At 60.7% G+C, this 15,283-nt stretch overlaps 4 protein-coding genes across 4 annotated transcripts in view; 2 read left to right on the forward strand and 2 right to left on the reverse strand.

The window, feature by feature from the left end:
• The window catches only part of SULT2B1 (sulfotransferase family 2B member 1), a 36,454-nt gene extending 33,279 nt beyond the window's left edge, over positions 1 to 3,175 (forward strand). The window contains exon 7 of the mRNA XM_064581116.1: positions 362 to 3,175. Within this exon, the coding sequence (XP_064437186.1) occupies positions 362 to 540 (179 nt within the window). The 3' untranslated portion in view covers positions 541 to 3,175. The remainder of the gene's footprint in view (positions 1 to 361) is intronic.
• Positions 1,426 to 10,824, reverse strand: FAM83E (family with sequence similarity 83 member E). Its single transcript, XM_045890419.3, has 5 exons — positions 8,406 to 10,824; positions 7,219 to 7,386; positions 6,721 to 6,845; positions 3,153 to 3,597; positions 1,426 to 1,701 (listed from the first exon to the last, which is right to left on the reverse strand). The coding sequence occupies exons 1-5, from the start codon at positions 8,877 to 8,879 to the stop codon at positions 1,426 to 1,428; spliced, it is 1,488 nt and encodes a 495-aa protein (XP_045746375.2). The 5' UTR covers positions 8,880 to 10,824.
• Positions 3,557 to 5,995, forward strand: SPACA4 (sperm acrosome associated 4). The gene has a single exon (XM_054511184.2). The coding sequence runs from the start codon at positions 4,723 to 4,725 to the stop codon at positions 5,101 to 5,103; it is 381 nt and encodes a 126-aa protein (XP_054367159.1). The 5' UTR covers positions 3,557 to 4,722; the 3' UTR covers positions 5,104 to 5,995.
• On the reverse strand, positions 10,825 to 15,061 carry RPL18 (ribosomal protein L18). The gene is made up of 7 exons (XM_045891873.3): positions 14,919 to 15,061; positions 13,520 to 13,606; positions 13,086 to 13,193; positions 12,355 to 12,453; positions 11,524 to 11,647; positions 11,372 to 11,441; positions 10,825 to 10,938 (listed from the first exon to the last, which is right to left on the reverse strand). Exons 1-7 carry the CDS (start codon positions 14,919 to 14,921, stop codon positions 10,863 to 10,865), a joined length of 567 nt encoding a protein of 188 aa, XP_045747829.1. The 5' UTR covers positions 14,922 to 15,061; the 3' UTR covers positions 10,825 to 10,862.
• Positions 15,062 to 15,283: the final 222 nt, after the last annotated feature.

Genomic DNA, 15,283 nt, shown 5'->3' on the forward strand with positions numbered 1-15,283 from the left:
GGTGAGGGACGGGTCACAGTGACACGGTCACACGGGCAGGAATGCTGGATGGGGAGGCGGATGTTCCAGGCAGAGAGATTTAAGGGGTCGGGGTAAAATAGAGGAAGGCAACAAGTCTACTGGAGGGACAGGTAGGATGGGGGGAGCCAAGGGAGGGAGGGCGCAAAAGGGTGCCCAGGGGTCTGGCCAGGTGACTGGGGACAGAACGGCCACCGTAGGAGGTAAAGGGGCAGCATGGAGACGAAGAGGGGTGGGGAGGTGCTTCTGGCAAAGGCCCGCAGGTGGGAAAGGGGGTGCTGGCATGTTGGGGGCGGGGAAGGTTCCCACGCTCCTCACCTCGCCGTCCCTCCCTCCCTTCCAGGCGTGTGCGGTGACTGGAAGAACCACTTCACGGTGGCGCAGAGCGAAGCGTTCGACCGTGTCTACCGCGAGCAGATGCGGGGGCTGCCCACCTTCCCCTGGGACGTCCCCGAGGACGCCAGCCCGGACCCCGATCCCAGCCCCAGCCCCCCCGAGGCCCCCGAGCCCCCCAACCCGTGACTCTGAGAATAAACGCAGCGCTCCTGCCCCGGCTCTCGCTGCGCTCTGGAGGTGGCTTGCCGCGGGCGGCCGGCAGGGGGCGCGCGAGGGAGGCGGAGGCTGGGGTGGGGACGCGCCGCGCACCCAGGGCCCCCGGAGAAGACGAGGTCTTCTTCCCCACCCCGCACGCCAGTGGGGTCGGTGACTCAGAAGCCCCCGCCGGAGGCGAAGGTGCTGCGGGAAGGCAAGCGCTGAGCACCTGCCTCCCCTCAGGGCCGGGGCGCTGCGGCGAGGCCCTCCTGGGTGTGAGGGAGGAGGGGGCCAGAACTGCATTCCTGGGTCTTCTGCTAGGCTCTGGAACTGCAAGATTCTGGCATCAAGCAGCTTTATTCTGAGCAGAGGGAAAGGGAGCCCCCAGCAACTCAGCGCTTAGCACCCGCAAAACAGTCCCAGCCCCCCTGGCCCTGACCCCCACCAATTTCCAGGCCCTCATTATTCAGCCCCACTCCCTCGATTGGATTCTGTCCTCTCCCTTGCCAAGCTGTTTCCCCACAGCTCCTGAGCGTGGTGGGTACCGGAAGCTGCCCCACTTTGTCCCACGGACTCCCCACCTTCACCCCACACAATTCCAGCACCCGGGCCATTCAGCCAGGCCAGTCCGCAGAGAAGTAGGATATGCTGTTCTAGGATCCCAGCTACTGGAGGCTTTCTGCCCATTTCCTAAACTGTGACACTGGCCTCTAGAGTGAGCACTGGGCTTGCCCAGGTTCTAGAACAAAGAGAAAAAAACCCCTTCCGATTTCCAGACAGATACCCAGGCCAGAAGCCTTGTCCACGCCTCGACTCGGAGGCAGGGGGCTTGGAGCTGCGGGTCGAGAGGCCGGCCCCATGCAGCTTTGGCTCCTGTCACGGTCGCCCCTTGAGTCCTGCCTGGGCGGCCCGGTCTGGCTGCTGGAAGCCTCGGGGTCCCAGGAGTTTGGAAGCAGCATCTTCACCAAACCTCCTTCTGGTCGGGGACAGATAGCGGAGGCGGCGTGCAGGGAGGAGGGGCAGGGGGCCGCCCCGGGGCTGGGACCGGCCCAGAGGACGGGCTTCGGTCTCACCCCTGGGAGCCCCTCCGGTGCCCCGCTGCCTCATCAGGGCCTTGGCTGGGGTGTCCTTGGAGTCCCAGGACTTCTTGAGCTGTGGAGGGAAAGAGAGGGAGGTGAGAGAAGGCTCGGGGGACTGAGTCCAGGAAGGGTGTGTGTGTGTGTGTGTGTGTGACTCTCAGGGGAGGTGAGAAGGCCCCTGAGCCTCCAGAATGGGGAAGGGAAGTGATCCGGGAGGCCTGGGGCCCCCAGACCCTCAGAGGGCCAGCTGCTGTGTTCCCCCCTGCAGCTTTGCAGTTGGGGAGGAACAGGAAGCTGTCAGCAACTGCCTGGGGGGAGCAAATATTTGCCAAGGGAGGTGATGGTGGGTGAGGGCGGCTCAGGACCGGGTGGAGGCGAGAGGACCTTGCCCCTGCGCTGCCCATCCCCCTTCCCCCCTGGCCTGGAACTGAGGGAGGCAATTCCTGGGACATTCCTCCCTCACCCTCGGAAAAGGTCCCCACTAGGTCCCACGTAGCAGATGGGGAAACTGAGCCCGAGAGGGGCACAGGTCACAGAGAACCTGTACCCCGGGTCTGCCGGCACGCAGGGCGAGGCCGCCTGCTTGTCCCACATGGCTCTGCTCTCACCCTGTCGACAGCCCATTTTACAGCTGAGGGCACAGAGGCTCCGCCCAGGGTCCCAGAGAATTAGGGCGGGCTCCGTGGGAACCCCAGCGTCTCAGCAGCCGAGAGGAGGGGCACAGAGACCCCTTAGAGCTCGCCAAACCCCCTCCGCAACACCCGGACGACGCTCGAATCTGGGAAGCCAGGGGCAGAGCGTTTAAAAGCTGCACCGGCGAGGCCACGAGGGCCGAGTTCTGATCGCTCCCTTGTGCCTCAGTTTCCTCATCTGTGAAACGGGTGGGCGGAGGCTCGTAACCTCAGAGGGTTTTGGCAAAGATCCAATTCAACCACCTCTGTGAGAGCCCCTGGCATGTGGCACGGTGCCCACAAGAGATGGTGGTTTTGACCTTGGGCAAGTTACTTGACCTCTCCGAGCCTCAGCTTTCCCATCTGTGACCACGAGTGAGAAAAGAGAATTACCTCACTGACCTGGGATGAGGATCTCGCGAAAGAAATACAAATAAATTCCACCGTGGGGATTTGTTGTAATGCTTAATGTTCTAGTTAGTTCATCCTCCCCTCACTGACTTCTCCTTCCCACCAAACCGAGACTGGGGACAACTGCTGCACCCATTCGCTAGATGAGAACACGGAGGGTTCAGAGAAGGCAGATGTCTGCCCAGCTCTCCCCATTAGTGGGTCATGCCAGGATTTGCACCCAGGGTGGCTCTCGGGGTCCCTGCCCCCAGCCACCCAGCACTCCCTTGCCCAGCACGCAGTAGGACTATAGGAAATGGTCGCTGGGATCATGAATTCAGGTGGGCGCTTTTGCTTACCCCACCTCCACCCCCAGCCCCGGCCTGGGCCCAGGCACATAGTAGGCCCTCAGCTGCCCCATCCTCTTCCTCTTGTTTCTCTGAGGCCAGCCACCAGTTCTCACCTCACTGTCACCGTCGCTGGAGCCAGACAGCTGGGACAGGCGACTCAGGTCCCACAGGGAGCGGCTGGCCCGGGCCGGGGTGCTGCTGGGAGTCCGGGCGCGCTGGACACTCCTCAGGATGTCGCTCAGCGCCGGCCCTGGGGCGGCCGGGGTCTCCTGCCTGTCCCCCTCAAAGACCCGGCAGGCAGCCAAGCGTCGGGCCAGTGGGCCGTCAGGTGGCGGCGGTGACATGGGGGCCACAGAGCGGCGGCGGGCCACGCGGTGGGGGTTGTGAGCCAGCTGCAACCCCCCCAAGGTGCTGACGAAGGGGCCCCGGGTGGGTGCGGACGGGAGCGGCCAGGAGGCCGCATACAGTGTCCGGAACTCTCGGCTGAAGGCATCGGCAATCTCGCCGGTCAGCAGGGTCACCAGACCGCGGTGCAGGCGAGAGTCACTCCACGTGAAGCTGAGGGGCACGCAGTGAGGGGTCAGGATCTCCGTGCCGCCCCAGGGAACCCGGCCTGGACCCCATTACCAGTCCCCACCTGGTCCCAGGGCAGGCTGTGTGACCTCGGGCAGGTCCTGCAACCTCTCTGGCTTCAACATCCCCCTCTGTAGAATGAGAACCACCTAGGTACCTACCCGAGGGCTGATGTGACAACAAGTTAAGATACTTAAATTATCATCTGGAAGCCGGCCTGAGCTTATACCGGGACGCTGCCCCATCCCCAGCAAAGGAGGCATCAGTGCCTCAGTTTCCCTCTCTGAAAAGAGGTGGGATTAGTCTTCTGACTCCCACAAGGCCTGTCTTAAGACTCAGCTGCTTCCTATGTAATGACTGCCACTTATTAAACACTTGCCGTGTGGCGGGCTCTGGATGTGCCTGCTCCGAGCCTCAGTTTGCTCATCTGCGATACGGAGCTAAGATGGAGGAAGATTGGAAAGAGAGGACAAAGGGTTGAGCTGCCTGCATGGCGCCCGGCCCGCACCCAGCTGGCTGTGCAGAGCAGGTCCCCTACGGTCCTGTCGTCACAGTGCTGGTATTTAAAGCATCTAGCTTTAAGGTCTGGGCACACAGCAGGTGCTCTTGGGAATTAAATGAACCTGGGCTCTCATCCTGGCTCTGGGGACCTTGGCCACGTCACCTTCCCTTCCTGAGCCTTCGTTTGCCCATCTGAAAAATGGGCCCAGCGCCCGGAGAACTGATGCATCAGCCACCAGGATGGTGAGTGTTGGTCCAAGTGTCCTTACCTTGGCGGGGTGGCAGCGTCCTCGCCCCCTGGCAGGTTGGCGGGCCTGTCTGCCCGCAGATTGTGACACCCCTCCCCCCCACCTGTGACCTCACCCCTGGAGTGGCCAGTGGGAGCCCCGAGGGGTCTGTGAGGTCACCCCATTCCGCTCCACAAAGAGTGCATGGAGCTCCCACGAGGGACCCGGGGCGTTGGGAACCGAGGACCGTCCGAGCGCTGACCCTGGGAGGCCCAGACCAGGGGCAAAAGTCTCGTGGGCCTCAGGAGCGTCATTCAGCAGTTCCGGGAGGCCCAGGAAGCCCACGGCCTGGCTTGGGCACCGTCCCCGCCGCCAGGCCACCATGGTCCTCGGCTGGCTGTTGCTTCTGGTAATGGCTCTGCCCCTGGGCACCACGGGCACCAAGGACTGCGTGTTCTGTGAGCTGACTGACTCTAAGCAGTGCCCGGGCATCCACATGCGCTGTGGCGACGATGAGGATTGCTTCACGGGCCACGGGGTGTCCCCGGGCCTCAGCCCTGTCCTCAACAAAGGCTGCCTGGTGTCCACGTCCTGCGGCCACGAGGAGCTGGTCACCTACATGGGCGTCACCTACACGCTCACCTCCACCTGCTGCTACGGCCACATGTGTAATGGGGCCCCCAATCCCGCAGGCAGCCAGATGGAAGGGGTCGCCGCCGGCCTGGCACTGGGCATGCTGCAGCTGCTCCCATATCTGCTGTGACCAACCCGAAGGGCAGGGCCCGGGACTGGTGTCCTGGCTCCGCTGCGCCCCGAGCCCCCCGCCTCCCCCCCTCCCCCCCATTAAATGGCCAGAGGCCCTCGACAACCTCATGTAGCCCCGGCTTCCTCCATTCCAGGGCTGTCCCCCCGGAGCCCAGGGCTCGGCGAAGCATCCTCAGGCCTGACTCAGTGGTGGGGAGCCAAGCTCGGTGGGTTTGACTGGACCCCTCTACTGTATTTCATGGGTTCTAAGACGCATATCTTTTCACATGTCTATTAGGATGCTTCTTTTCGTCGGTGGCACCTTAGAGTCGATGAAATATGGTTAAAATGAGCAATGACGACAATAAACGACAGCTAACGTTTACGGAGCGCTGCTTCTGTTACGTGCCAGGGCACCTTGATCTCGCTGAACCCCCAAACAAAGCCGGGAGGGATGGTAGACGCGCTCCAAGACAGCCCCAGTCTCCACGGTAGTGATTCTCCCAAGTGTGGTCCCCGGACCGGCAGCACCGGCATTGGCCGGGAGCTAGCTAGAAATGCCAATTCTCAGGCCCCATCCCCAGCTGGCTGAGTGGGAGCAGTGGGGGGGGGGGGGGGTGGCGGAGGGGAGGCGCCCGAAATCTGTGTTTTTAAGGAGTCCTCCAGGTGATTCGGATGCAGGCAAGCCCAAGATTGAAAACCGCCAGTGGAGAGCGCTGGTAATCCCCTGGGCACGTCCGCCCCCCACCCCCAGGGGACAGTTGGCAATGTCTGGAGACACTTTTGGTTGTCCTAATAGGGGAAGGGGGCGTTGCTCCTGACATCATACAGGGTGGAGAGACCAGAGATTCGGTGCAGCCTCCTAAGATGCCCAAAGAAGCCCCCCCAGCACAGAACCATCCGGCCCCAAATGTGAGTAGCACCTCTGTCGAGAAACCCTGCTCTAGAGGCACTAACTATATCATCCCGCTCTGTAGAGGAGGAAGGGAAGCACAGAGAGGTGAATTCAGCTGCCCAAAGTCACACAGCCTGTAGCCGGGCCACCTGACCCGAGAGTCTGCATGCCTGCCCCGCACCCTCCCACGCTATGACCCTATGAGGCAGGTCTGTTAGTAATTCACCCTTTCCAGATGGGGAAACTGAGGTACAGAGCAGGGGAGGCACTGGCCCAGTATGTCACAGAGCTGAGAAGTTGAGGAGCCAGGATCCAGGGTGGGTCAGACCCCAAGGACAGGAGAGGAGGGACTCGAGCCAGTCCGGGGGCCAGGTCCTTTGCATACCAACTCTTATTTCTTTATAGATGCTTAGAAAGGTGGAGTTAACTCAAGGCAGAGCTAGGACTCCAATCCAGGTCGTCCTGGTTTTGAAACCCACACACAAACTGTGGGCCCTGTTTCCCAGATGAGGAGACACAGGGTCGAAGAGATGACCCCCGCCCAGGCCACTAAGCTGGCCCCCGGGCAGGCCTGGCTCATCCCCAAACAAGGGGCTCTGCCCCTCAGTACCTCCTCTACCAGTGAGGGTGTTTAGACCCATTTCACAGACCAGGAAAGAGAGGCTGGTAAAAAGGGACGCCGACTGCTCTACTGAGAGTTGGGGACAGGACACCGCGTGGTGGGGGAGGGGGCAGCCGCACCTGTAGGATCCGGAGATGACCCTATGGCCATCCAGCAGCACAAACTTCTCCCGCACACTGCCGCTCACCTGCCGTCGCCATCGGCTCTGGAAACTGCAGCCTCGCACAACACGGATATCTAGGTTCTGGAGTAGAGGGGGCACACCCTAGCTCGGGCCAACCCCGCACACCTCCACTCACTGCCCAGGGCTTGGTGGGGGGGGATCCCTCCAGGCTGGTTAGGACCCGGATGGCCCAAGGCTCTGTAGAAAAGTCTGTCCCAGCTTCTCCAGAGCTACCAACATTGGGCTTCGGGGGTCTCTTGGAGATAGCCCTAACTCAGAGGGACCCCGTGGGAAGGCCCACCTCTAACTCCCCCAATGCCATGGGCATCGGATCTCAGAGGACCTCTCAGATGGCATCCACCTCGATGAGCTAGGACGCTGTGGAGGGGTCTGCCCCCCGCTGGTCCCAGCGCCAGGAGAATCAGGACTCGGGTCCCGCCTGCCAGGCTCCTACCTCGGTGGCCCAGGGGTTCACCCGCAGCTGTTGGGCCAGCGTCAGGAAGGCAGGCAGCTGCTGGTGGTCCAGGAGCAGGTAGACAGGCACCCAGCGGTGTGTCGCAGCATCGACCAGGTCCAAAAGCAGGTCTGGGTCAGTGAAGATGTCCATGACCACGGCCACTAGCTGGGGGATGGGGAGAGGGGCTGTGGATGGAGCCTGGAGCTCCGGGGACAGTCAGGGGCTGGGGCCCTGGGGGTGGGAGTTTAAAGGCCCAGCCTCGACGAGTCATTCAGGGGGGCTGCAGGAGAGACCCCCAGACATGCACTGCTGCGCATACAGCACCTACATGTGAATGAGGAAAAAACCGCCCTTCCTGGAGACCAAGGACTCTACTGCTGGAAAACTCATCATAATCACATCTGCAATGGCGAACAGTGTCCCGTGCGCTGTGACACTGCATGGTGGCCCTGCTCCAGGGCTCAGCGGGCTGGGTCCTTGGAGGTGCCCTGGATACCGGGGGGCGGGGGGGGGCAGGATGATCTGCTTGGTCATGCAGCGGGAGCTCTGGGGACTGGGGGAGCTGCTGAAGGCCTGGATCTTGCAGGCAGAAACATGTAGCAGAGATGACTCCTGACCCACTGGCCAGACAGCCTTGGTTCAAATCCCCACTCGGTCACTTACCGGTGAGAGACTTAACCTCCCGTGCCTCAGTTTCCCCATCTCTCCTCACTCGGTATAGTAAGTCCCAACCTCCCAGGACCCTCCTGGCAATTATAAATGTTAACCCGTGTAAGCACTTAGCATGGGAGCTGGCAGGCGCAAAGCTGTCAGATAAAGAACATGCTCTCCAGGGGGTTGTAGGGGAGACATCTGGACCCTCCGTGGGAGGGAGGATGGAGACACCTACCCTAGGGGTGGGGTGGGGTGCGGTGCGGTAGATGACTGAGACCAAGGGGTCATAATTAGGTCCAAGGGGCATGGATACCCAGGGAGACCCAGGCCTTGGAGAGAGGGTGAGGATGAGGTCTGGGGGATGTGGACCCCTGGGTCCTGAGGGCTGCGAGGTGTGGACTCAGGAGTCCCAGGAGGGCATGGGTGAGACACCCGGGCCCCAGAAGATGTGCCACTCCCAGGTCCGGGAGCTGGTTTATGAGGATGTCTGGGTCTGGGGAGTGGACACCAGGCCCCCCTGAGACCCCCACCTTGCAGGCGGCCTGGATTTCCTGGCGCACCAGCTCCTTGAGGGGCGGGTGGCCCTCGTCGGGGGGCTGGGTGTACAGCTGTGCCCTGGTGATTCCCTTCCAGGTTGGGTCCTCTGGCCAGCCCAGCCGCAGCGTGGGCGCCAGCTCGTCTGACCGTCCAGGCCAGTAAGTCAGGCTGCCCGAGGCCCGATTGGTGGCAGGGGCTCCCTCCTCTGCCCTGCTGGGCGGCTGCTTGGATGCGGTCCAGTCCTCAGCCGCCGCTGCCAGGCTCTGGAGCTCTTCCGCGCTCAGGAAGGGCCGCAGGCCCTCGCGCTGCACGCAGGCCTCAAACGCCTCGGCGCCCTTGCTCAGCAGAGCCTCCAGCGCCAGCCGCTGGCCCTCGGAATACAGGAAGCCGGGGCTGGCCTCGGTCAAGGGCAGCCCCCCGGCCCCCGACTCCTCTCCTTCCAGCGCCGCCAGCTGGGAGGCTGCCATTGGGCTGCTCGGGTGGGAGGACCGTCAGGCTGGGTGTCTGAGGATGCGGCCGTCTCTGGGGGACTGACCATCTGGGGGTCTCCTGCCAGGCAGACTCTCTGCGGCCGGCCGAAGCTTCCAGGGCCGCTCCGTGAAGGTCCCTGGGTCCCTGGCTCCCCGTCCTGACAATCACACTGTGCAGGGCATGGGCTGCTCAGACGGACCAGCCGCCTGCCTCCAGCCACCACAGTGACAGGCTGGTCATCTGAACTTCTGGCCGGCTGTCGCGGGCGGTCCTGCGTGTGTGTCAGGCTGACCCCTCGACTCCGTCCCCGGCTGTGTGACCCATCAGCTGCTCCTCTGTGCACTTCAATTTCCAGCCTCCTGGCCCCTGGTGGCCCCAATGGACCCTGTCGCTGGTTCGGTCTCGGTCAGGCTGAAGGCCCAGCTGTCCTGGCCAGAGGTCCTGCTGACCGGCCAACCATCTCCCAGGTAACAGCCAGAGGCTGTCTGCCTGTCTCCTACCACCCGACTGTCCCTAACTAAAGGTGAAGTGGGCTATTTGCCCCTGACCGATAGCACATCTAACTGACCCTCTCCAGCCAGCTTTTTGATTATTTGGCAGACATCAACTGCTTCCAGCTAACAAGGTCGGCATCTGACCACCGGTGGAGCACCCTGCCGTGTCCAGGGGAATGTTTTTCCTGCCGACGGGTGGCTGGCTCACCGGCTCTCACTGACTGACCATCCCAGGCACCTCCCCTTTGAACCTGCTCTCTCGGTTTGGGAAGAATGGGCTCCAGCCCAAAGTCTGGGCATCACCCTTCCCCAGCCAGGGAATGAGGTCTCAGTCTCTGTCTCTTGGGGACTCTGCCCCAGGGGTGTCACACCCACTTGGGCTTAGCTATAGTGGAGGATACACTCCACAGGGGCTTGCATCACCATGGAACCGGCCCATGACCTCAGCAGCCCACCGAGATGGAGGGCCTGACTAGCCACTGTTCCTTGGACTGGCTGCCCTGGACTGTCTCCTAGCCAGAATTGTCTTGGGCTGCCCTCTCATCTATGCTGATCCCTGGCCATCCCACGATCTCCTGCTAGCTGACCATCCATCCACCTACTCCTGGCCAAGGAGCACCCTTTGAGGCTCCTGACCCAACCTCTGGCCTATGGACCCCTGATCCCTGCAAACCAGCAGCCCTTCCTTCCAATCGCACACCCAGACGGCTTCCTTCCTCCACACCACAGCAACAAGGCCTACAAAGAGAAGAGGAATAAAACCGGGGCTCCCTCTCACCCCATCCAGCTCCCCCAACTTGTCCAGACCCCCATCCCCTTTCCCTCGTCTTGCCTTTTCGGAGGTCGGAATACAGGTCTGGAGACCTCCTGCTTTTATTTCTGCTCTTCCTGCCGTCTGGCCTCATTCATCAGGTTTTAGCCTGGGATCTGGGGAACCCAGCCCCTTCTGTAAACAGAGGAGGGCCCACAAGGCAGGTGCCTTTCGCAGGTACGGGAAGGCCCCAACACAGGGAACACACTCATCGGGTTACAGGCCCAGGGCCCAATGGCCTGCCAGACTCAAGAGGGAAAGAGGAGCAACTCACCTGTTCCCAAGGATCCCTCCCCCACAGCGGTCCCATCCCCTCTGCACTTCCGGGTCCACACCCCACCCACCATCCCTAGCCAGGAGCAGCAGGTGTGGCTAATCCGGGGGAGGGAACAGGCGTGGAAACACCGGTCACCCGGATTAAGGGGGTGGGACTTTGGTCATAGGGGGCCCGCCAAGGGTCCAACAGTGCAAGTTCCACTAGCACGCTAGAGGGCGCCTGCAGGTAGAGCCGGACTCTGCGAGGGAAGGGCCCCTCCCTGCCTGGTCTCCATGGAGATGGGCACCAGAGTCCTACTCCCAGACTGGGCCTAAGGCTCCAATCCCCTCCCGTCCCCCAGAAACACACAAAGGACCATCAACATTCAAAATCTTTAATAACAAGGCAGGATCTGGGGTTAGTTTTTGTAGCCTCGGCTGGCCCTGCGGCCTCTGGCGCGCTCGAACTTCCGGCCCTTGGATCTCACGTAGGGTCTGTGAGGAGGGAGAGGAGAGTGAGAGCGTGCCAACGCTGCAGTCTCGGACGGGTGCAAGCTGAGGATGCCTAAGCAGCGCGCTGCGTGCTCTAACAGAGCAGCATAGGAACACGGCAGGGGGGACACTGAGCAGGCTGCTGGAAAAGCCGGGCAGGGCAAGACGCAGGCTCCGTGTGGGAGATGCAGACTCCGGCCGGCACAGGCCCTGAACATTTATATGGCTGGCCGTGCAGAGATCTCAGCAACAGGGAAGAACAGCTTTAAGCCAAGTCTTGAGGAAAAAGCGGGGAAGACGAGGTGGAGAGTTCTAGGGAGGGCTGGGGCTGGACTAGCATGAGAAACAGAGGGGCCGGAAGCATGGCAAGGCCCAGACCCACAGGGTGGGGTCCAGGGAAACGCCAGGGCCAGATGGCAGGGCTGGGGATACTCACTTGGTGTGGCTGTGCGGGGTTCCCGGGGCCTTGCCGAAATGCCTGTACACCTCTCGGCCCTTGCGTGGACCTGGGAAGGGGAAGGGAAAGCTGGGATCAGGCAGGGACCCAGCTCCAAAAAGTCGCCATGAGAGTCACTGAACATCACTCACCAGAGAGCAAGACGGTGCCACAGCCCTTGGGGGAGTCTAGGGCCAACTGGTCGAAGGTGAGGATCTTGCCTCCAGCCTTGAGGATGCGGCTCCGGGCACGGCTGCTCACACGCAGCGCACACACCTGGGGGACACACGGGACAGGCACCGTCGGACTCCCCCCCACAGCCACCCAGGGGCTGCTGGGTATTCCTCTCCATGGCTTTGGCCCAGCAGAGGCAGCTGGCTGTTTGCAGAGCCGCGACCACCACCACTAGAGAGAGCTTCCCCAGTTGACAATAGCAATCCTTACCAATTTACATCTAAAACCTCCTTTAAGACTGCAACAACCTGAACTCATCATGGATAAGGAAACGGAGGCATTAAAAAGACCCATAACGGGTGCCTGGGTGGCTCAGTTGGTTAAGCGACTGCCTTCGGCTCAGATCATGATCCCGGAGTCCCAGGATCGAGTCCCGCATCGGGCTCCCTGCTCGGCAGGGAGTCTGCTTCTCCCTCTGACCCTCCTCCCTCTCATGCTCTCTGTCTCTCATTCTCTCTGTCTCAAATAAATAAATAAAATCTTAAAAAAAAAAAAAAAGACCCATAACTTTAGTCCACAGGCCATAAACTGGCCGAGAAATCTAGAACGCCATGGACAACCCCCCTTCAATCCTAAAAGCCACCCAGACCGGTAGGTGGGATGCCTGCCTCACCCAGAGCAAAGAGGAGACTGGGAAGGCATCCCAAGCCTCGTGGCACCTCTGACAGAGGTCATCAGCAGAGCGAGGACACGAGCCAGGTCTGGGCTCTTGCCCACCCACCATGCTCCTGAGCCCCCTCCACACTCACCTTCAGTTTGGGCACCTCCTGGACACGCACGTCGTCGGTTATGGTCCCTACAACCACAGCTGTTTTGTTCTCCCGGCCAGGCAGCTTCATCTTCCGGATCTTTGAGGGAAGGACAAATGCAAACAAAAAATGCTCCTCCGGTGTTTACTTATTTTTAAATATTTCACTTATCCATTCATAAGTAAAAGAAAGGGGGAGAAGCAGGCTCCCCGCGGAGCAGGGAGCCTGATGCGGGACCCAATCCCAGGACCCCGGGATCACGACCTGAGCTGAAGGCAGACACCTCACCACTGAGCCACCCAGGCGCCCGCTCCTTCTGGCGTTTAAGTCCAACCCCACTGTGTCAGGCATCCCAAGGATGGAGACAGTTGGGCCCTGAAGGGGATAAACCCACCCAGGCCTCGCCTCTCAACCAGTCCAGGCCTAATCTTGGGTCCAGCCGGGGAAAAAACCCTGGAGACAAAACGCACAGGCCCTTCAACAGGTCTCTCCTTCAAGACAACTTAGAACGTGTTAAGACGTGCCTCACGTGACCTGAAACCACTACACCCTCCACTTCACCGTGAGCTAAGCCCAAGCCACTCAAATACCCACCGCTGTTCAGCTACAACCCTAAGGTCAAGGGTCGGAGCTCTGTGCCCACCACAGGGTGAAGTAAACCAGCTGATGGCCAGGCCCCAGGCCCCCCTCCCAGAGACACAATCTAGTCATTCCCCAAATCAGCCCCTCACCATCCGGGAAAGTGACAGAGGTGGCCGGTTGGTGCGACTCATGAACAGCCTCTTCAACACGACTTGGTTAAAGGTAGAGTTGGTTCGTCTGGCCAGAAACCTGTACAGCTGGAGGGGAGAGAAAAGGATGGGAACCCAGGGTAGCCCACACCCCTCCGCCCGCAACCTTCAATTAAAGACAAAAAAGCATGGTTTGGGATAAGGTTTTTACGGCTTTCCCCCATCCCACTGAGCCCCAGAGAGCCCCCCAAATCCCCTCCCCAGCTGTATACAGCCCAGAGACTGAGACACTGAACCCCCAGAAGCCTCGGGCAGAACCACAGACAGGCGCCCGCCCCGCAGGCCCCTGGGGCAGCCTGGGGCCCAATACTGGAACGTCGGTTCTAGAAGCTGCAGTTCTGGGCGGCCCTGAGGGTCTCAGACCTCAGCCTCACCTTGACCAACAGTCTCAGGTAGATGTCCTGGCTCTTGGGCTCCTTGCGCCGAACCTTTCGGTCCTTGTTGTGGCGGATGTCAACTCCCTGCAAGGTTAAGGAAGCCATGGACCCAAACCTCTTCTGGCAGATCACTCACCCCCAAAACGACTGTATTACCCATCTCCGAGGAAGAGCCAGGGCCCCAGTCTCCGGAGAGACAACAAACCCCAGGTCCACCCTGAGGAGACCCGTGAAAAGCCACTTAAATCTTCCGGGCCTCAAATGACCCCAATTTAGGAAAAATATGAATTCCACATGCAAAGCCTTCAGGACATGGCGCACAGCACCTTGAAAAGCTTCAACACGGCAGTCGCGCTCACTCGGTAAGTTTTAACTCTTTAAAAGATGTGTTTTTCAATAATACAGGCCAAAGGCAGACTCTACCTAATACAGGGCAAAGAACCTTTATCTGGGACTTACTCCAGTACCAGAACCTTCCATGCACGACCTCCATGAGGCAGTTTCCCACTTTAGCTGAGAAAACCGAAGGAAGCCACAATCGCCACCACACCCCGGCTGCTGGCCTGAGATTGTCTAATTGGCCGTGTTAGGAACGGTAAACAACCCCTGAGTTATTCGCAGCTCCCTTTTCTCCAACATTTAACGCAACAACATAATCTGATGTGTGCGTCCTACAACTTCTTCCCAAACGCGTATCTGTGACACAGTTATTACCGCGGCCCCAATGCACAGACCCAAGAGAAATCTAGATTTGAAGACAAGCTATAAGGCTCAAAAACCAGCACCACCATCAGGGTCTTGCCCGGCGACACCCACCATGGCTAACGCCATAGACAACCCCCCTTCAATCCTAAAAGCCACCCAGACCGGTAGGTGGGATGCCTGCCGGTAAGAAACTGGGCTTACCGGCAGGAAAAGCAAGATCACAGGCTGGATGGGGAGCCTGGCCGCAAAACCCAGGCACTGGACGGTGGAGACCCCCTCACCCCCACCCCGCCCCAGAGCCCAACGTTCCCGGCCAGGGGAGTGACAGGTCCAGGTAGAGGGGGCAAAAGACAAGAGATCAAACGTGGATGTGGGGCCAACGCCAGGGTCCGAATCCCGGCTCTGCCACTTCCTGGCATTGTGACCCCGGTCACATCACTTAACCTCCTTGCGCAATTTGGTCATCTACTCAATTGGATCTTTAATAAATAAAAGGGGACGGGAGGGGCCGGAGGCTGGTAAGACTGACCCATCCCTGGTTTTCGAGCCCCCAAAATAGCCCCCCCCACCGCGGAAGTCGCCCCCCTCGAACTCCCCTGACATCCCTGCTCCCCTCCGGGACTCCCCCAGCCCAAGACCGCGACGGATGGCGGCGGATAGTCGAGTCCGGAGCACCTCAAAGCACGCTCACCATGATGGCTCCTCCTGCTCAGCCAGGTCCGGAAAGAGAGAACAGCGTCGGGGTGGGCGGGGAAAGCCTTCAGCGAGTGGCGCCTACGTGACGTCACACGGGCGCCGCACGGCGCTCTACTCCAGTCGAGCCTCTCTATGGCGAGTCGCAGAGCGGCCGAATGGGCGATTCCGGAATAAGTGGAAGAACAACCCACCGGGAACAAGCGATACGTCAAGGGCTGGGCGGGGGCGGGCCAGCACGTCGGGGGCCTCTCTGGCGCTACCCAGTCCCTGTTCTCGATAGTCTTCCGGAAGAAAGGCATCTGGGAGCGAGAGAGATGTCGCGCGGCGATAGGAGGCCGCGTCGCACAGTGACGCTCTGGC

This window comes from Mirounga angustirostris, unplaced genomic scaffold (assembly GCF_029215605.1).
Source record: "Mirounga angustirostris isolate CCGP_5_RB_7025 unplaced genomic scaffold, mMirAng1.0.hap1 SCAF_16, whole genome shotgun sequence".
Taxonomy (NCBI): domain Eukaryota; kingdom Metazoa; phylum Chordata; class Mammalia; order Carnivora; family Phocidae; genus Mirounga; species Mirounga angustirostris.